Source organism: Tiliqua scincoides, chromosome 3, assembly GCF_035046505.1.
Source record: "Tiliqua scincoides isolate rTilSci1 chromosome 3, rTilSci1.hap2, whole genome shotgun sequence".
NCBI lineage: Eukaryota > Metazoa > Chordata > Lepidosauria > Squamata > Scincidae > Tiliqua > Tiliqua scincoides.
In genome coordinates, this window is record NC_089823.1 from 193,817,079 (window position 1) to 193,838,806 (window position 21,728).

Below are 21,728 nucleotides of genomic sequence, written 5' to 3' on the forward strand. Positions count from 1 at the left end.
TAAAGGTCCTGTTGAGTGTACCTGGGAGTACATGAATACCAGGTTGGGAACCACTGATTTACTGGTATGTTGTTTACAGTGCACTTACTCTGATAGTGTTTACAAAACGGTGGTGAAGACCAGAATTTAAAAAGAATAAAAATGTACCTTATGATCTTTTACTATGTTTTTAATAAATTAGAGACTACAGTTTTTAGGTAACAATTAGTGGTAGGTTATTTTTCAGGATCTGGCCTGGGGTAAAATCAGACAAAACTATAGTCAGACACCCCCCTAAGTTTAACCCCCGACTTATCCGAGGGTCATAGAAAATTCCATGATTGTTGGCTCAAAACCTGCCCTCGACTTAACTGTGGGGTCGGCTTATAGGTGAGTATCTGTGGTAGTTCAATTTTGCCTTGCTCCTTTTCTTTTAAAATATTTTCAACCAACGTCCCATAACATGAGAACAGCTAAGATGTATATTGCAATGCCATCACCAAAATATTAAATATTAAATTCTTCTGCAATATCTAATGGACAATTAAGAACAATATACATAATTTCATTTTTATGTTGGTGCTATATTTACTGGATATATAATTATAGTAGTAAGAAGGGATTTTAGATTTACAAAACACTTTTATTACCACAATCATTTAATATGATTTATTGGTTCAGGCTTCCTAAAATACCTGCTCTCGAGCAGACACTGGCTGCAGAACTTGGTATCTGTCAAAGAACTCTGCAAAACTATAACGAATTGGATAGCCAGCCTTCCGAATTCGAATAGTTTCCATCATCCCAGAATAGCGCAGTTGTCGGATGCAGAGTTCTCGATCAAACAACTGAAGTAAGAGAAAACACACAGCCAAAGTCATCAGAGAGGCAAACCGTGTATGCATAGAAGTACACTGGTTTACTCCTTCACACATCTGAATGCAGAATGAAACCACATAAACCACTTTTATGTTCAAAACCACTTTGAAGACACATGACGCTGCCCTATATAGAGTCTATATCACTGTTTCTCAAACTATGGGTCTGGACCTACTAGGTGGGTCGTGAGACAATTTCAGGTGGGTCCCCACTCATTTCAATATTTTATTTTTAGTATATGAGACTTGATGCTAACATGATATGTATGCATTTGGGGAGATCTGTATTAGGCTACAATGTATATGCTTTTAACAAAGATGTTATATGGTGCTTGCTCCTGGGTAAGTGTGAATAGGATTTCAGCCTATTGTTAAAAAATTTTCCTGTTTATGTCACTTCCAGCCATTACATCACTTCCAAGTTAATGACATCACTTCCAGTGGGTCCCGCCAGATTGTCATTCTAAAAAGTGGGTCCTGGGCTAAAAAGTTTGAGAAGCACTAGTCTATATCATTGGGCCATCTAGCTAAGTATTGTCTATGCTGGCTAGGAGTGACTTTTCAAGATTGCAGACATGGGGTCTGCAATCTTCCCTGCCTGTCCTGAAGATGCCAGGGATTGACTTGGGATCCTCTGCAACAAAGCATGTGTTTTTCCAATGAGCTATGGCCTCATCCCCTTGTTTTGCATTGCTTCTAAATTTATCAGCATGGGACACTAAAAGTTTAGAATGAATTGTGATTGGTTAAGATAAAGATAATGATACAATTTCTACTACAGATGGACAATATTTCCATACAGCTAGAGTTTCAACTCAGATAGCATGATTTGCTGCCTGCTTTCCATCAGTTTTGACAGCAACTGTTACCCTGCACATGCCCAATCTTGTCTGATCTTGGAAGCTAAGCAGGGTCATGCCTGGTTAGTACTTGGATGAGAGACCGCCTGGGAATACCGGGTGCTGTAGGCTTATACCATAGTCTTTCGAGACTGAAGGTTGCCAACCACCATTTCCATCAAAGACACCTCCAAGTCTCCCCTGAATTCTAAGCTTCCTTGACAATGCAGTGAAGTTCTTGCCAAGTATAGTGGCATGGATGTTGACTATTTCTTTGTACACGCCAGGTGATTATGCAGTTTCTGCATGGATAAATCCAAAATGGTTATACAGGTGAGACCCTATATCTTTGGATGCAGATCCATAGATCCATGGATACAGGTACCCCCACATGCCCATTATATTACCTTATTTTTTTGTGTCGTCACACTGCAAGCACTGGTGTGCCTTGCTTTAAACCTGCTTAAGCCATTTCTGCCCAACGTTGTAAATACGCTACAGGGATCAAATGTGTATACCTGTGGGCTGGGCAGAAATGGCTTAAACCAGGGGTGCTCAATAAGTCGATCGCAATCTACCAGTCGATTGCGAGGGAAAATGAGTTGATCGCAGGCTTCTCTCCCATCCACACATCCCTGTGAGTGAGCCCCGCTCTGGGAGTGAGCCCCGCCCTGGGAGTGACACATCCCTGGGAGTGAGCTCCTGTCCATGCATCCCTGGGAGTGAGCCCCGTTGACTCTACTGGGGCTGACTCATGAATAACCTGGAGAGGAGCCACTGGCAGGCTTCTCTCCTGTCCACACATCCCTGGGAGTGAGCCCCGTTGACTCTCCTGGGGATGACTTACCTTTCCCCTGTTTTTGCACTGGTATGTATGGAGATCTGCCCCCCCCCACTTCCATCTGTTGGTTCTGTGTGCAAGGGGTTGTGTACTGGTCTTGCTGTGATGTCTATATAGAGATCTTCCCTCCCCCACACCTTTCCCTTGTTTTTGCACTGGTCTGTATAGAGATCTGCTCCCCCCCCCACTTGTATTGGAATCAAGGAAGATCTGGTGAGGAGGTAGATGTGGTGTCAGCAGTGGCCCCTTTAAGGGTAAGGCCTGGGCATCCAGCAGAGTGTGCTGCACAGCTGCAGCCACTTGAAAGCAATAGGGCCCTCAGGGATATAAGAGCACCTGAGGCAGGAAGGGCTCCACTTATTTATGTGAGTCAGCCTTTTCCTACATGAAGATCATTAAGTCCAAGTACCGTTCCACCATGACTGATGAACATTTGGAAGTGTGCTTGAGGCTGGCTGTCAGCAGTTACTGTCTGGGCTATGCATCCTTGGCTGATTCACTTCAGTGCAAGTCATCAAAGTAAACTCAAGTAATTACAAAAAATGTTTATAGTTAATTGTGTTGTGTTGTGCAATATTGGCTCATGCAGTTATGCAAGGTACACCAACATACATTGTACACATAAATGTTATATGTTACGATGGCGCGAACATTGTAAAAAAACTCTAGTAGATCTCCGGGCCTTGCTGGGTTTCAAAGTAGCTCTCGAGCCAAAAAAGTGTGAGCACCCCTGGCTTAAACAAAGCAACACATCATGCAGGCAACCAGTCTTCATGCTAGAGGGCTACTAACAGGAAACAGGATGGCTCCTGCTTCCTATTAGCCTCTCTATAGCATGCAGGTTGCCTGCACATCACATTCCCCCACACCTGCTTTTTCCTTATCTACAGGGTCCCCCTGGAATGGAACTCCCACAGGGGTCCACCTGCACTAGAATCTTGACTCAATCTTATAAAAAAATGTACATTGTCTATAGAAGCGATTTTCAACCACTGTGCTATGTGGCACACTGGTGTGCCACAAATAGTCTGCAGGTATGACACTGGAGTTCGGAGGAGGAGGGTCATATGTTAGTAGGACCATTGGAGGATGTGAGCCCCCAGCCAGTAGTGTGGTGTGCCTTGACAATTGTCAAAAAAACTGATGGTGTGCCTTGTCAATTTTAGCACCTTGACAGTGTGCCATGAAATAAAAAAGGTTGAAAATCACTGGTCTACAGCCAACTTGTCTGAAATAAACAGATAGTGTTTCCTAATATGCTGCAAAACCCCTGTTTGAAATAACCAAGAAACAAGAGTATAGACAGTGGATTAATTGAAGGAACTTAAATGAAATATTACCAGAGGCTTCTTGTAGTCATTGGGTTTGAGACAGCGGATAAAATATGGCTGGCAGTTACCCAGGATTTTCATCAGCTGCTCCAGGGATTGTTTGAACTGACCTCCTAAAGTAGATAGTCGTTTGGTGGTATCTGATCCCTGGAGAGAACAAGCATAGATGACATGAACAGAATGAGCCACATTAACAAGTACTTCGTTACAGTGCTGTCCACTCTTGAAAAACAAAAAGTAAATAGTGGCTGCATGAACACTGGAGTCCCAACCTATCATGCTTTTGCAAGCTGACTTCTGAGTATTTTTCTACGTTATCTTTCTGTATTTAAATGTACGCATCCAGAAAAAATGAAGCATTCAGAAACTAGTGGGAGACGATTTCAGTCTCCCAGGATACTCTGCTGTGGATCTGAAAGTAGTTTACTTCAAACAAAATAGGGTTCAAAGAAATATTCCAGCAAGAAGTGTTTGAATCAGAAATTGTCAATAAATTGGATTGCATCCATTTAGGACTCAAACTCAATCAAGCTATTCATCCTATTACAGGTGTTAAATTAGCACAGTACAGTTGACAAGATTCCATTATTAGCAAATACTGCTCTTGAGCAGGAATGCCCAAACCCCAGCCTGGGGGCCACTTGCGGCCCTTGGGGGCTTCTAATCCGGCCCTCGGGGAGCCCCCAGTCTCCAATGAGCCTCTGGCCCTCTGGAGACTTGCTGGAGCCCATGCTGGCCTGATGCAATTGCTCTCAGCATGAGGATGACTGTTCGACCTCCCACCTGAGCTGTGGGATGAGGGCTCCCTCCACTACTTGCTATTTCACGTCTGTGATGCAGCAGTGGCAGCAAAGGAAAGGCTAGCCTTGCTTTGTACAAGGCCTTTTATAGGCCTTGAGCTACTGCAAGAACTTCATTCATTCATATAAGTTCCATCTCTAATAAATTCATTTATGTAAATTTATTCAAATTTGAAATGTAAATTAATTCATTTTTTTCCCGGCCCCCTACACTGTCAGAGAGATGATGTGGCCCTCCTGAAAAAATGCTTGGACACCCCTGCTCTTGAGAATGATCACTGTACTTATTGTATATGAATCTGAGTTTTGCATAGAAATATGACAGGCTCTCCTTCCAACATTTTATGGCCTTTAGCCCCACTGTTTTCTTCTTTTTTTCTGTATCTGCCTGCCAGCCTATGCTCATCTGTCAACTGAGGATAAATATATAAAGCATTTGATGAAGAGGGCTCTAGCCCATGAAAGCTTATGCCACAATAATAATATACTATACATGTCTACTCAGAAGTAAGTCCCACAGTGTTCAATGGATTTACCCTTGGGAAAGCATGTATAGGATCACAGCCTAAAAGCCCAGTCGTAATCCCTGCCACCAGCACTGATGCAGCTGCGCTCTGAATCCTAAGGTGCAGGGGACAATCATAAGGCATCCTCAGGATAAAGGACCTTTTGTTCCCTTAAACCCACAAAAGCTGTCCCTGTTCCACTACAGATCTTTGGCTGGTGCAAGTCCAAGCAGACCCAGGGTGCAATCCTAACCCCTTATGTCAGTCCTTTCCAGCACTGGCATAGCGGTGCCAATGGGACATATGCTGCATCCTGAAGTTGGGTGGCACTCATGGAGGCCTCCTCAAAGTCAGGGAATATTTGTTCCCTTACCTCAAAGCTGCATTGTCCTTATGTCAGTGCTGGAAAGTGCTGGAAAGGAGCTGGAAAGCACTGACATAAGGGGTTAGGATTGCACCCCCAAGTGGGTATGGCAAGGTCAGGCAGGGGCCATAGCATACTGGTGGTGCCATTGCAACTGATAACCGCCCCCTGCCTGCCCTCAGCAGTCTCAATCCTTACACTATTTCTCTCCCTCCATTATACCATTCTCCCCACCCACCCCGTGACAGCTTACCTGTGCCAGAGCAGGTCATCAGCTGCCACAGTGGGCCACTGATGCTGCTGCCATTTTGTAATGATAGATCAAAGATGGCTGCCAGATGGCCACTGTGCATCGTCAGTAGCCACATTACAACAGTGGGACAGTGTCTGCTGTTGTAAAGCAGGGAACAAGATTGGGCTATAAATCTATTAGTTTTTAAGGTGCCACAAGACACTTTGTTGTTGCATGATTTTAGAAAGGTGTTCTAAACGGTGCTGATAATTCACACTTTACATGGCAGACATATTTACTATTTATCCATTGTATATTCCAAGGGGCACCCACAATCTTTGAAGGATAAATGTGTGTCAGGAGTCACAAGTAATTGTATCTCTGCAATACCTGAGAACTACCTCTTCCCATATGTTTATAGATTCACATCTTCCCTTTGTATATTTCCACATTTGCCAGAAGAGAGACGGTGAACAAGTGGTTATATTGTCCACTGGGTAAAGTGCAAATTATTTAGGGCCCAATCCGAACTTCCTCAGCGTCAGCAATGGGTGTCGCAGATGTGCCTGTCCACAGCACCCAGAAAGGAACAGCTGCTGGTGCTGGGCCAGCTCAGCACCACATGGAGGGCTAGCCGACACTCCAGCAGTGCCAGTTGGTGGTAAGTAGCCTCGGGGCAGGGGACAGGGAGTGGGTGGAACAGAGTGGGGGAGGGTGGGGGGAAGGAACCAGGACGGGAGGGGGTGGAACTGGCAGAGCTCTGCTCCACTCCGCTAGATCCTGAACACCATTTCAGGCCAGAAGGCAAAACAGCCAGTGCTGATTTGAGAAGCCCCATTGTGGGGCTTGGGGCTTTTTCCAGGGGAAGGGGACGAAAGTAGTAGCTGTTCTGCATTTTGGTTCCGCTGTACCCAGTAGAGCTGCCACCTTCAGGATTAGGCTGTTAGTCTTTTTCAGAGACTGTAATTGTTCACTTGAATGTACCATTCATTTGTCAAACAGTTTATGTATAAAGTTCTACTGCCCTCGTGTGGCCAAAAACACAGAGCAAATGAGATGGTGACCCCTTGATCAGTCAGGCCAACTAATATTTATGTATGTTTAAAGCAAAAGTAAGAAATGTAAAGTAGAGATGATGGATAAGCCAAAAGAAAGTAAAACTGGTAGTAATTTGGTTGTTTAAACTTTTTAAATAAACAGCAGGAAGAACAATATTAATTGCATTAGAAACCATGAAATTTCAGAGGATACCTTTTGTTCCAGAACAGCCCCACATGTTTAAGGATATGCACGTTCAAAGTGTATGCACATTTTGGTCCCTCCCCTTGTGCCCAGGCAAGTTTCCTTCATTTCATGGTAAGAGAGTGATCCATCTGAAACACTCTTCTACATGCCCTGGAAATACCTGAACCATCTCTAGCATGCAGGTTTAGAGAAACTTCTCCCTCAAGCAATTATGGTGCAAAAGGAGGAGCCAGAATGTGTACACACCATGAGCACTCAAGACTTTAAAAATGGAGAAAGTATGCTATGCAAATATCTTCCATCCCAATCCACTATAACCTTGATAGCACCATAAAGCAGTGGTTCCCAAACAGTAAGCCATGGCTCCCCAGGGAGCCATGGAAATCAGCCAGGGGAGCTGCTGAATGCTTGTGAAAAACCCATTAACCTATACAATGTATAAGATTGTAGCCCTAATGGGGAGCTTTGGCTGAACCTATGGCTTGGTACATCAAGGGAGTCGCCACTCAAAAAAGTTTGGGAACCACTGCCATAAAGTGATAGAATGCCATGATTTGTGCATTCACAACTCAATTCCAACTGCAGGTTGAGCTGGAACAGCTGTCCCTGTGCCGGGTCAGAGTGTCACAAATGTGCCATAAGGCACATTTGTGACTACTCATGAACCAGCAGTGCCTGCCCAACAGTCTGTGTGGGCATGCCGGCACTGCATCTAGGAGCAGAGCTGGCCAGCACAGATAAGGTTGCACTGGGTAGGGCGGGGGATAGGAGAGGTTGGCATGGGGCATTTTGGAGGTGGAGAGGGGAGCATTTGGGGGTGGGGGAAGTGTGGGATTGGGCCTGAGAAGGGGAGTGATCAGCAGAGCAAGCCTCCACCATATCCTAATCCTCCTCCTGGCCCACCCAGCATTACACCAGGCTTCCCGGATTTGCACCAGCTATATAGCTGGCACTGATCCAAGAGCTTACTTTACCCTTACCCTGAGAAGACCTCCAGCTGCCTCCTAACCTGTGCTGGATACAGCGCATGCCGTGCAGCCTGGTTCTGCCAGCGCAGGTTAGCATTGGGCAACCCATGTCACAAAAGTCATTAACAACATTATAAGGATAGCCCTCACTGCCTCTGAGGAAATAAGTCCTATTTTGCGACTTATTTTTTTTCTTTTTTTATTATTAGCTATTGTGAAGATATTTCTTGTTGTTTTTAATTGTTTCTTTCAATAATATGTAAACTGTTTTCAAGAATAGAAAGTATTTTAGATGTGTTACAATAAACAAAATAAAAAGGAAAGTAATATTACTGTAGAAAACATCAGAGCAAAAATGTAAAGTGGAAGATAAAACAGCCCAGAAAATAAAGCTGGTAGAGAGAAACAAAATTGTGTAAGAAAAAAAAGATATATTGAAAAGAAATTAAGCAGGGAAAAAGTACCAGACTTTTTGTGGTTAAACTACAATCTGTGCTATTCAAACTATTTTGTGGCCAAACTATTAATAAGTGCTAAAAGTGATGACATGAAATTTTTCCTCACAATTAATAGGACCACCAATAGACAAACTACATGTTATTTTAAGCATGTGCTATGTAGTTTCATGCTTGTTTATTCTTGCAATTGAAAACTACACAAAACCCATTGTAGGAGTTCTGTAGTACTTATTTCTCTAAAGTGATCAATTTTCCTCTAAGTAGTTTACCTGTCCAAAAGCAGGAGGTGATGTTCCAGACTTGACAAAACTGCAGTGCGACAATGACTTGCAGCAGAAGGAGAACAAAGGGCAGAATTTTGAAAGAAAGTGAAGAATGAGCAGACAGACAAAAAAAGAAAAAGAAAAGGCAAGATAATAACAGGTTCTTCATCCTGAGCTGAAAATATAGGATATTGCACTACTAGTGCCGGATCAAAATATGCACAAGAATGATACAATCCCACACCAGAGCATCATTTGATAAAATGATAAACATTTGCTAAGTAATTTAAGGAAATTTTGACTAGTTCACCAATCTGTTTCATGGTAAAGCAAGGATTAGAACCCAGGTCCACCGACCCCAAATAAACCCTTGTGTCATTCTTATTCATGGTCGGATTCAGCACTAGTAGTGCAATATCCTAGAGGTGCAGATGTCTCCTCTGAGTAAGAGAACAATTGTTCCCTTACCCAGGAGTAAACCTCTGCAGTGCAGGGGGTCTACTCAGACCTACTTGTGCTAAACAGACCTAAACAGCTGGTGCAGGTCCATGCAGACCTGTGCCATGGGAATGGGTCTGGGAAGGGGGTTAGGATTTGGCAGCCACAGCTGCTGCTAAACCTGCCCTTTTCTGGACCCGATCCACCCATCTTACGCCCTTGTTGCCACCCCATTCTGCCCTCCCATTGCCCCCATTGCTGCTTCATTTTGCCCTCCCCCCAACATCCGCCATCTTATCATGATCAGTAGGTGACTGCAGATTTGCTGGCGTGGGTGGGAAGACTGGCCTTCCCACCAACATCCTGGCAACATGCTACTCAGCATGATGCCAGAGTGCCCTGGCACTGGTTGCTTTACAGCAGGCAGCACCAGTGAAAGAGGTGCCCAGTGATGGCCAGGCCCTTTAGGATTGGATCGTCAGATTTCGTTTTCCTGCATTAATTACTTCAGAAAGATTTTTTTTCAGCAATTACTTCATCAATTGGAGATACCACTGCAATCACTTACAGGGATTCATTCAGGTGCCTCACTTGCTGAAGCAATAGGGCCAAATGAACTAATAAAAGTTAATTTGCTACTTCAGCATGTGTTTAATTAATTCTATATTCCTGTGTAAACTCATTTACAGTGCTGGTATTGTTTTAAAGAATAGGTCGTTCTTGTTTCAATTTTTTTTTTTTTTTTGCAAATCTTAATTTTTGCAATTAAATATTTGTTTTATTTTTTGTATTTTAAATAACCTTGAGTACAATATTATCATAGAGAAACAAGATATAAAATTTATATAGCATGTAAGTATGGCACAAATGTCAAGCCGACACAGAAAACAAAGCAGAGTTAGAATATGTAAGGGACAGAGGAGGGGGTAGATATCAAATTAATGTGAGAAGGCTAACCTTGAGGGTGGGATCAGCTCCAAGCTGCTTGATGCTACCACGGCCAAAAGACACCACATTCATGGTTGCATCCACCTGGAAGATCTGTCTGAGGAATTTGTTTTTGGATGAATGAACCAACTGCATTATGTCAGAGCTAAGCATGTCACGGTTTTTCTCAAGAAAACCTATGGGTAAGGAAGAAGGTACATTCAATCATTTCCACTTAATGCCAATTTCCAGTCTCATGCTCAGTCCATGGGGAAATATTCCCTCTTCACATCAGCAGTATCCTTTCCCATTCCATTTAAATTTATCCACTCCACTGTAAAGCTAAGTTAAGAAATAGCTCTTTTTAACGAATCATCACCATGATGGCGTTGATTAGCAAGATTTGAGAAAAGTAATTCCCTTTGAATTGATGAACAGGGGTATGCAAGGAGGGGGAACTGTCTACCAAACTCACCTTTAGACTGGTAATAAACAACACCAGCAAAGTGACTGATACCAAAGACTGTGTCATGGACGCTCCTTGGCGGAATGTAGATTTTGCTTCTGCTATGATGAGAATTGATTTTGTTTAACATGGTGGCATCTGTTCCCTGGAAACCAACACAACATGAAGTGAAATTAAATACATCCATTCTCTCTATGTTGTTACGCTCAAAATATGCAAAAATTACAGCAAAATAACATGAATGAGAAAATAATTTTTTTCTATATTTTATAGTGTTCATTGCATATTATATATGGCGTTCAGAAAATTTAATTACTTTTTTTAAACATAAATTAGAAATCAAATTTGCAACAAGGATGGTGTTCTAAAAAAGCAGAGTACTCTCACATGTCTTAATATGAGACAATAGTAATTTGGGAAAAGGTGACACAAAAACCTGAGACGAACTAAGATGAAAACTCAAGTTAAACAGCAGTTTATTTTTTATCTGAGTGTTTTTTTATTTTACAACTAATAATTCTGCTAAAGATGTTTCTTACATAAATACATAATGTAAATAAATTAAGGTGACTGCATAGCAAATAGGTCCACAAGACAATCTCAGGCTGCAATCATATACAAGTGGACCCTCTTTCCATGGGTTCAGAATCTGTGGATTTTACTCAGTGTGGATTCCAAATTGTGCTGGAGGCCCTCACGACCTCCGGGACACGACAGGAGGCACCTTTTGGTCACGTCCGAGAGGCTTTCTGAGGTCCGGGGAGGTCACACACCTCTCTTCAGGAGGTCAGATTTTTTGGAAAACAAACACTTGCCTTTGGAAACCTGCTTTCCTCATCAATGAGTGATACAATATTCATCGGTTTGAGTGCAATCACTTCCAAGGCTGTACAGTTATCTGTGAAGTCAATGTGGCTCCAGGAGATGTTCTCAGATAGATATTCTTCCTGTTCCAGCTTGAAGATATGGCGTACAAAGAACTGCTGGAGGTGCTCGTTGGCAAAGTTGATACACAGCTGCTCAAAACTACAGGGGCACAATCCAGAAAAAAATGCCAGCACAGCTATAGACATGGAATCAATAGCGTTGGTGTGCCCATATATGTGGCACTAGATAATGTAGATCTCACAATACAATAATTTGTTAATTTGACCCTGACCTGGGCAAACATCTTAAGGCCAGATATCAGCCAGTACTAATGTATCAACCAGTACAATGCTCTAGTTTAGGGATTCTTCATGAAGGGCATTCATACCCCTTGGGGGTATAGGAACCAAATGATGGGTGTATGGGACTCAATCTCTGAACAAGTAAAAAGCATTGTTAGTAGATTACATTATTAACTATCACTACTATCAATATGGATTAAAGCTTGCTGTTCCTGGCTATCCATATGTAAAGTAAAACCAAGCTATTGACGTCTTTTGAAGTCACACTGTTACCTAATAAAACTGGTAATGATGATGACTTTGACAATCTGGCTAAGGGGATATAGGGATGCACTGGCAATCCATTAAGGGTCTCTAATCGTAAAAGGGTTAAGAACACCTGTTAATAGTCAATACTAGAACTAATGTGGACTAGGCAGTCAAGAATTAACTTATTCAGAGTGCAAACCTAATGTAGCACAGTACAGGCATAGCAGCTGCAGAGTCAACACTAGCTTATCGCAAATGTGCTGTAAACAGTAAGGAGCACTGGCTGCAAGGCCAGTGCTGAATCCAGAGCTACTAGGCAGATAAGAGCAGCTCCATGTGGCACAGGGGGAAGACGAGGAGGGGATGTAACAGAGCAATGGGAGGTGGAACGGGGGGGTAGTGGATTGGGCCTGGGAAGGAGTGAATCGAGGTGAGAAAGAGCAGAAATGGGGTGGATAGGGCTCAGGAGGGGGCAGAGGTGGCAGAGGAAGCCTCTGCCATATCTTAACTCCCTTCCTGGGCCTCGAAGTCTTAAATGGGGTTGTCACACTTGTGCCAGCAATTTCGCTGGTGCAGATCCAAGTAGCCAAATTGGGGTGCTACACTGGTAAGGAAACAAATGTTCCCATGCTCCAAGGAGACCTCCAGCCTGCCCACTTCTAGTGCTGAATATGGCGTGAGTTATATGGCCAGGCTGCACAAGCACTGGTTAGGACTGGGCTGTCCGTTACATATTTTAAAAAACCACTTATTATTCTGGAATTATTTGGTGCTTAATAATGCTTTTCAACATGATGTTTACTATCGTTTTTAAAGATTTATATCCCACCTCTTGAGCAAATGATTTCTCTGCATCCCATAAGAGGAAATAATCTGAGAAATTCATACCTGTTGGTGTTAAAATTTTCAAAGCCAAAGATATCCAGCAGACCAATGGACCTGCGCGTGTGTTTATGATCCTGAGAGGGTGGGTTGAAAATTGCGGTATTGATCTTATTCACTATCCACAAGAAGAGAAGCCCATAGATTCCCTGGTGGTAGAAAAGATATAGAAGAGCTTTGTGCTTTATACAATAAATAGTTTTACTAACCTCAATACAAACGTGTGACAAACACCCCAAGGGACTGAATCCATAGATAGGCAAAGGTTAAGAGAGGATTGTTTCCTTCTTGATTGGTATATGTAGATCTATGAGACACTGACATTTTCTTAATGGACCAAACACAAAAGCTGGTATAAACAGCAGAATTCACCTGTTTTCATGGACCAGAGCCTATTTCATTGAAAGTATGAAGTATTATCCTCAGTTGGCAGATATACACAGAGATGGAAGATGGGGTAAGGGAAACATTATTACAAAGTGAAACTACTAGCAACAGCCTCTAAGTGTTTACTCAGATGTAAGCCCCACTCTATACAATGAAACTTACTCTCATGTAAGCATGCATAAGATTGCAGCTAAAAGGTCCGGTAACCCAAGAGATAGGTTTACCTCATTCTTAGGAAGGGTCAAATGCCAACCAAGTCCAGTGAAAACGATAATGAACCAGTCAAAGTGGGAGTAACCCACTTCCAACTGGCAATGAATCAGCAATGCAAGATGAATAATGAACACCTAACAAAGGTCAATAATTTTCTGTACTTTTTGTACTGAGGAAACTGCAACCAGTCTCTATTCAGCCCAAGTCTGGTATTGTCAAATCTGCATATTAATTCCATTCAGCAGCTTCAAAAGCAGACATAACATACAGGACATCAAGGACAGCATGCTGTTCTCAGATGATTATAATTGTACTGGTGGTGATGATGATGTTTCAAAAACATGCACAATCCTTATCACACCTGAAAAACTATACATTGAGAGATTTGTTGATATCCTTTACCTTCACAAAAGCATCTCTCACTCCAGCAGCTTGGGAAACACTTAAGGGCATGGAGACACTTTCTCCTCGGATGATGATGGAGTGGTTTGTAAGGCTGTTGTGGAGTTCCCCAGAGTCTACCTATAGGAATTCATATGGTATTGAGTCAGTTTATGTAATGGGGGAGGTCTGGCAAGAAAGGCTGTCCACTCCTTTACACTGAAGAGGAATATAGAGATGCATAACAGAACGCAAAGACAAGACAGTGCTCTGCAAGACTACTCTGTCATTATAAGAATGACTGGGGTCAATGCAAGCACAAGAAGAAGAAACTGCAGAAAATCAGAAGCGTGCGTTCTCCCAAAGTGTGCATGCCTACAACAGAAACACTCTGCAGGGATAGCAAACTGGGAATGCGTGTAAAATCAATACCTCAAGCAGTTTAGTGGTGATGGAGAAGTGTGCAGAATCCAGCACAGCAGAGCAGTCCAAGTTATCATACACAGCAGCTAGATAATGGAGAAAAGTAAACCTTAGGAAACCCATGTAACAAAGAAGAAAAACTTTTTTTCAACCAAAAAGTAATTGTGAGGCTAAGGTAAAGAACAATACGCATTTTCAATTATGCATTTGATAATGTACACCTGCTTTATAATCTGACCTATTATTCCTGGTTGAAAATGGTACCAATCTCTGAATATGATGATCCTTCTACAAATATGTACAAAGGAGCTGACAGCAGGGATTGAAATGTAGCACTTAGATAATGATTTTGTCACATTTGCTATGTAGACCCTTACAAAGACACGCTTCACTAACTCCCAAAGCTACAGCAACTCACCACTACTTCCTTGTTAAAATGTCAATTCTTGCAGATCGCTAAGAAGAAAATCCAAGCATCATTACAAGTTCCTTGTTTTTCCACATACAGGCAATATAACTATTGTCTTGCATCACTAGAGTTCTCATACTAAAATGCATTTTTATCATACACTAACCATTAGTATTAACATGAATTTAGGTTAACACTGTGCATGATAAGAAAACTCTTTAACATAATAGTATCTATTACTGTAGCTACATTCTATTTCACTTACCTTTCTCAGGTTACAAGTTTCTTTTTCTGTTCAAGATATAGTTTTGTAACCTCATCAGCCCATCTTTCTCATTTACTTGGTCTGGATGTGCACCTGGCTTACCTTCAAATTCCACATTCCCCAGATGCAAGATGGCTGCCAGCAGTTTACTTATGTCCCAGTACTCAGAATCAGAGAACATGAGGATCTTCATAGCAGAGCGGATATGAGCATATTCCTTGGCATCGTTACGGCCTTCACAGGAAGTGCACTCACCCTGAAAGGCAGCATAATGATAACCAATGATATTAACCAATGATATTAATGATATTAACATATTAACATGGGCTATGATGTCACAGCCCATGAGATGTTTGGGATTTTTGGATGCTCACTACTTCAAACTCTATCCAAGAGTTTATGAACTGGTGAGATATCACTGTATAATGTTCTATGTTCATACTACTATTACTAATAAAAATAATAAGTATTTATATACTGCCTTTCTTTTGTCATCAGATTTCTCCAACTTTAATTCAAGGTGGTTTACACAGGCAGGCTTTTCTAAACCTCCACAGGGATTTTTACAATACAGGTTGGGGCCTCGGTATCCACGAGGGCTCTGTTTTTTGACCCCTTGCTGATACCAAAAATCACAGATAATCAAATTTGCAATTTTCCACCCCTTTCTCCCTCGGAATGACCAGAGGGACCAGAGCTATGCTCAGGAAACCAAAAGTGGTGTTTTTTCGCTTTTCCAGGCCATTCTCAAGCCCACAGAGGCAGCGGGTAGATGCAGAGGTCTCAGGTGGAGCACTGCATTCAACCTAACCTATCTCATAGGGTGGTTGCGATGACAAATTGAGGTGTACATTTCTCCGAGATAATATAGAACAAATGTAATTATATATAAACTATCTGAACCGATTTTCCATTTGATGCAATGTACTGCAATTGTGAACTACTGCGATCAAGTGGTAGACAGAACAGATTCTGAGGACAACTTACCATAGTGAGATAGGTGTATTCAGAGGCAGTGCCCAGATTCAGCATCCTCTTCTGTTCCAGATTCATTCCCATTAACATGCAGTAAAAGATGTGATAGTTCCTTTCATCTGGAGCCTAGAATGGTAGAAATATGCAATGTTGTACCTATTTATTATTGTCTGGTCCTGGGTGTGGTGCCTACCACCCTGGAGTGTCAGGCTGAATGGGCACCACGAAAGGTCACAGCTGTCAGGCAAAGGGGGGTGGCTCCCCGTTTGCAGGTCCAGAGTAAAAGGCCTCGGACAGGCCTGGTGAGGGAATGGGGCTGCTTCACCCTTATCCTTCTTCCTGCTCAAAGGCTCCTTATAGGCTCACAGGCCAGCCAGCTTCCTCACCAATCAGCCTCCTCACTACCACTGGCCTGCTTCTTCCTTATAAAGAGTTTGCCAGCCCCCTATGAACCTACGCCTGCCTGCCTCCCTTAATAAGGTCTGTTGCAGGATCCTGCCTCCTTTCTCCCCCTTGCTCCCTCGGTGCCTCTATTCCTCCTTGTACCCTGCCCATGTTGCCTCTTCCCTCTAAAGCCACGACTCTAGTTGCAGCTTTATTGCCATGCTCAGCCTCTCCGAGCTGTGGACCCTGTTGCGGGGCTCTGCAGATTTGTCACAATGGTCACCAGCTGGGAGGGGAATCACTGCTCCCTGGGACACCTCCAGCCAGAAAGGCACCCAGGTGGAACCTGGAAAATTATGTAATATTATATATTGCTTTACAACAAAAGAAAAGTTCACAACACAGTTTACATAGCAAAAAATGCTTTGACAGGTTCCTAGTCCCAGAGAACTCACAATCTGTAAACAAACAAACAAATATAAAAGACACCAGCAACAGCCACTGTAAAGTACACGGTACTAGGAGTGAACAGGGACAGCTGCTCTTTCCCTACAAAATTTAAGAGAACCACCATTTTAAAAGGTGCTTTTAGCCTAGGTAGCAGAGACAATTCACAACTGATAGCACAACAAAAAGTAGAACCACAGCCTCAATTCTATATAAATATATCTCTTTACCTGCCGACAGACTCGAGACTTCTCCAGAAGGAACTGTTCTATACGGGCTCCTTCGATCACACCATTCTGGTTGAAGTGAATGTCAATGTATTTCCCAAAGCGGCTTGAGTTGTCATTTCGAATTGTCTTGGCATTTCCAAAAGCTACAGAGGACAAGATAGTATAAAGAGCAAAGCATAGACAGGCAGAAGTTAGGGTCACTCTTTGCCTATTTGAAATTACTCAGAATACTAAGATACTTTGCAATCCCTTTACAAAGAAAGAGACATTTGCCTGTTCTGATATTTAGCCCACTTCATCCCAATACTTAAGATATAAACGCTGCCTTATAATAACTGGATTAAAATACCATTAAATACCATGGGTCCTGCCAATTTCACCCCAGATGGTGTGGGAATCTGGAGCAGGGCTTCTATTAGTGTCTGGGTAGTTCATGCGATATTCCTGAGAATCCTTGTCCCAAGCAATTTCATATCATTTGTTTATATTCTGCCTTTCTTCCAGAATGGAATTCAAAACAGTGTATGTGAGTTCCCAAGCAGTATCCCATCCAGACAACAATCAGAAGCAGTCTTGCTTATCTGCAGCAAGGTGTCTGAATCGTGTGCCTTTTCACCATAGCCCTACACCTCCACCACCCTAGGCTCTAAAAGAAAGGATATTTAGGGCTTTCAGGTTGCAATCCTATCCATGCTTACCTGGGAGTAAGCACCATTGACTAGAATGGGGCTTACTTGCATAGGCTTGGGTAGTCAGAGTAATAACTGGCACTTGGAATTGGAAGCATAAATAGATAAGGAAAGTGTACCTATTTCAACACTGGTTGTTTCATACACCTGTCTGTAATCTAGCTCCCAAATTTTGTACCAACTGTAGCTTCTGAATTGTCTTCAAGGGCAGACCCACATTTGCCCAAATGACCCAAATCAGTGCTTCTCAAACTGGTGGGTCGCGACCTACCAGTTCATGTAACGCTTTCCCCATCCCTTTAAGGGGTGGGGAACAGGGGGCAGTGACACAATCCCCAGGATCACATCACTAATGGGGGGCAAGGGGGTGCTTTTACTTATTGTGTGTTAGGGCAAACTGCAGGAGGTGCAGGGAGCCACATGCAGCCCTCTGCAGGGCTCCTCGAGGCCTGGAATCTTCAGAAAAAGCAAGTGCAAGCCACTTCTAGTTTGCGAATGCAGCCAGGTAAAAGTAAAAGCACCCCCCTTAACCCCCTTTACCAACGCGATTTTGGGGGTCAAATTGCTGCCCTCGCCTCCCCCCCCCCACAAGAACTTACTTTGGGAGTAAAGCTCCCAAAAAGTTTGAGAACCAATGATCCAAGTGAAATGTTAGCAAAGCCATGATGACTCTGAACAGGATATTTCTGTCCAGGGGAGATTGCAGCTGACACACCAGCCAAAGTTGAAGAAAGATGCTTCATGTCTTGAAGGCTATTTGGGCTTTCACGGACATGGCCAGATTTAACAACAATCCCAAACTGCACAGCTATTATTTCAGAGGGAGTGTTTCCCCATCCAGAACTAGTCAGTCACTATCACAGTAACTGGCTCATCTGGTAAGAGCCATTTAAATGTAATGCCCACTGTAGTGAATGCTAATATAAGTAAATGTTTTGGGGCAGCTTCCACAAAGCAGCCATAATGTTAGGACTCCAGGTTCCCAGTCACCCTGTGACCTGAAAAGCAGCTAAGCTAATGATAGCCAAAGGAACCTCAAACCACCTTCTCATACAATGCCCACTGTGATATTAGAAGAGATCAGTCTGTTAACACTGCATCATTTACGTCTTACATTTTTCAGCTAGTCTATTCATTTATTCAGCTCTGTATCATGTCCTCCAATAAAAGATTTAAAAAGCAACATCTACAATATGGGCAAACTGATTTTAACTTGGTTGAACTTTCAAAGCTTTCAAGAAGAAACTGAGAGAACTCCAGCAATGTGATGCACTATTAGAAATCCTTATACCCTGTCCCTACTTGCAGTTTTCAGTGTCCTTTTGTAGAAAGGTTTTTTTCCCGTAGGGAGATGCTGCAACAATCAAATTGTTTTAACTTTGTTGTTATACTCAAAGCTCTCCTGTTAATTGTATCATCCTTGGCCACTTTCTGCATCACTACAATTTTGAAATTTCTTGGTATATTATTCCAGCATCCTTGAAATTAGTGGAGCTGTATGAAAGGATATATCCAGTATCACACATAGCTTACCTTCCAAGATGGGATTGGCCTCCAAAATCTGTTGCTCAATCCAAGAACGTTGGCCACTGATAGCAGCTAAGAACTGCAATATCAGCTTTGTGCTTTCAGTCTTCCCAGCTCCAGATTCTCCACTAAAATGAAATTAAAAATGTTAGAATCAGTAACCAGCTCTCTTGTCCAACAAGAATAAGGAGGTAATGATTTTCCTTGCTCTTGAATTATCTTGACTAAATCCTTGGGAAAGAAGAAGAATGAACTTTACTTTCTACCATCGAACTTGCAAAAGGGAATCTTTGCTGGATAGCTGTATATCTGTGCTTTTATACCTCTGTCTTCCCCTTTCTTTGTCTATCCCGGATTCATAATCTTTTAAGGCAAGTACTTATTTTTACTTTATACCCATATGGACCATGCACATGACAGGCATTTTATGCACAATAATAAACGATGTGGTGGTGAATCTGGGGATTCTGATATGGAAAATGGTTTCACACCTGCTGTAGTAATGCACGACTGAAAAAAATTCTTGTTTCAGTTTTACTAAGACTCCCTCTAGTTGCCTCACCATCCCAGCTATTTAAACATTTTCTCTTCATTACAGTACCATTACAGATTCCATGGCTCTCACCTGATGACACAGCACTGATCTCTCTTGTTTCGTTTCATATTGAAATAACAGTTGTCAGCAATGGCAAAGACATGAGGTGGCAGCTCCCCAATCCTCTTGTTACTGTAGCGTCTGATTTGTTCCATGGTATACAGTGGTAGCACTTGGTATGGATTCACTGCTACCAAGATCGAGCCTGTGTACGTCTAAGAAAAGTTTGGGCTTTTATGGCATGAAGGCCAACATGTAACACAATAACATCCTAACCATCTCATGCTCTGCTATTATCAAAAGTCATAACACACTTGCATCAGAATTTCAGGAAAAACAAATACAGCAGAATGTACAATAAGATAAGAAGAGACCTTCTGGATCAAGCCAAAGCTCCAGCAGGTCCAGCATTCTGATTCCTACAGTATCCAATCAAATTCTTCTGGGAAGCCCACAAACAAGACAGGAAGGTAACTGAACTCCCCTGCTGTCTCCTCCTAACAATCCCAATAGGTATACAGGGGCATACTATTTTTGGCAACTACACATAGCCATCATGACAAGTAACCAATGACAGATCGTAATATTTGTTTATTTTCCTTTCAAAGCCATCTAAGCTAGTGACCACCACCACAACCTGTGCCAGCAAATACCATAATATTAATTATCTGATGTGTGAAATACTTCCTTTCGTCTGCCTTGAACCTCCTGATAATCAAATTCATTAGATCAGTGTTTCTCAAACTGTGGGTTGCAATCTACTTGGTGGGTTACAATCTAATTGTTGGTGGGTCATAAAGCTGAAACTGACAAGCTGAGAACAGAAAAGGAAAATATATGGAGCCCTTTGGAAAGTGAGCCACAGTGCGTGTTTACTCAAGAGTAGACAATTGTGCCTTGATCCATTGCAAAAGGGAGGCTGAGAAGAATCCAATGCCACCAGAATGATTCTGAACCGGTGAACACAGCCCCCCAAAAACAGCCGAGAAGGAAGTCTCTCCCTCCAAGCTGACAAATGTATTAAACCCTAGGGAAAGCCAAACTAAACCACACGTTCACATTTACTCACGAGTAAGCATACAAGCCTTGGCTCGTGTTGAAAGTCAGGCAAACAGGAATGCAAGGCCATCAGAATGGTCCTGATTTGATAAATGGCGAGCTCAACAAATGCTCTAGAACAGTGGTTCTCTGCAACCCACCAGTTCGTGTAAAGGTTCCCCCAACCCTTTCAAGGGCAGGGGAAGGGGAGAGGCAGGGAAGTGATCCCCAGGATTGGGTCTGTATGGGGGGGGGTACTTTTTACTCACGTTACGTAGGCAGGGCTGGAGGAAGTGCGGGGAGCCCTGCTCAGTCCTCTGTAGCGCTCCCCGAGGCTTGGAACATTCAGAAAAAGCAGGTGCAAAGCATTTCCATTTTGCAGGAGGTGCTTGGCCCCTGCTGTTTCTGAACATTCCAAGTGTCAGGGAGCACTGCAGAGGGCTGTGCAGGGCTCCCCACACCTCCTGCAGCCCTGCCTACATAACGTGAGTGAAAAGCACCCCCCCTTGCCCCTCCATACAGACGTGATCCTGGGGGTTGCGTTGCTGCCCTAGCCCCCCCCCCACAAAGACTTACTGAGGGAGTAAAGCTCCCTCAAAGTTTCAGAACCTCTGCTCTAGAAGGCAGCTCCGTCCCCACCATAAAAAGGATAAAAACAGAGGCTTCAGCTGGTAAGGTGAAAATTTTTTTTTCTGTTTTAAAGCCCAATCCGCTTACCGCCAGCGCACACTGTTGCAAACATGCCATAAGGCACGTTTGCGGTCCCTAGTGCTGGTGCTAGCCCAGCACTGGCTGGCGCTGGGCTAGCACTGGTGGAGCACCAGAGTTCTGCCACTTGGCGGTTGCACTCAGCGGTCGCATAAATAAATATTTTAATTTATTCAATTACTTATAGCCCACCTATCTAGGGAAAATGGTGCAATTTCAGTG

The 21,728-nt window shown here is 42.9% G+C and overlaps 1 protein-coding gene and 1 pseudogene across 1 annotated transcript in view; one reads left to right on the plus strand and one right to left on the minus strand.

Annotated features, from left to right (window-relative positions):
- The window catches only part of MYO7B (myosin VIIB), a 69,579-nt gene that overhangs the window by 42,145 nt on the left and 5,706 nt on the right, over positions 1 to 21,728 (minus strand). The window contains exons 4-17 of the mRNA XM_066621484.1: positions 19,791 to 19,975; positions 19,172 to 19,293; positions 16,950 to 17,092; positions 15,901 to 16,014; positions 15,016 to 15,169; positions 14,249 to 14,325; positions 13,838 to 13,957; positions 12,842 to 12,984; positions 11,351 to 11,561; positions 10,545 to 10,680; positions 10,100 to 10,266; positions 8,711 to 8,767; positions 3,878 to 4,015; positions 675 to 827 (exon numbers count right to left, since the gene is read on the minus strand). Of these exons, the coding sequence (XP_066477581.1) occupies positions 675 to 827; positions 3,878 to 4,015; positions 8,711 to 8,767; positions 10,100 to 10,266; positions 10,545 to 10,680; positions 11,351 to 11,561; positions 12,842 to 12,984; positions 13,838 to 13,957; positions 14,249 to 14,325; positions 15,016 to 15,169; positions 15,901 to 16,014; positions 16,950 to 17,092; positions 19,172 to 19,293; positions 19,791 to 19,975 (1,920 nt within the window). The remainder of the gene's footprint in view (positions 1 to 674; positions 828 to 3,877; positions 4,016 to 8,710; positions 8,768 to 10,099; positions 10,267 to 10,544; positions 10,681 to 11,350; positions 11,562 to 12,841; positions 12,985 to 13,837; positions 13,958 to 14,248; positions 14,326 to 15,015; positions 15,170 to 15,900; positions 16,015 to 16,949; positions 17,093 to 19,171; positions 19,294 to 19,790; positions 19,976 to 21,728) is intronic.
- On the plus strand, positions 1,709 to 1,828 carry LOC136646683 (5S ribosomal RNA; annotated as a pseudogene).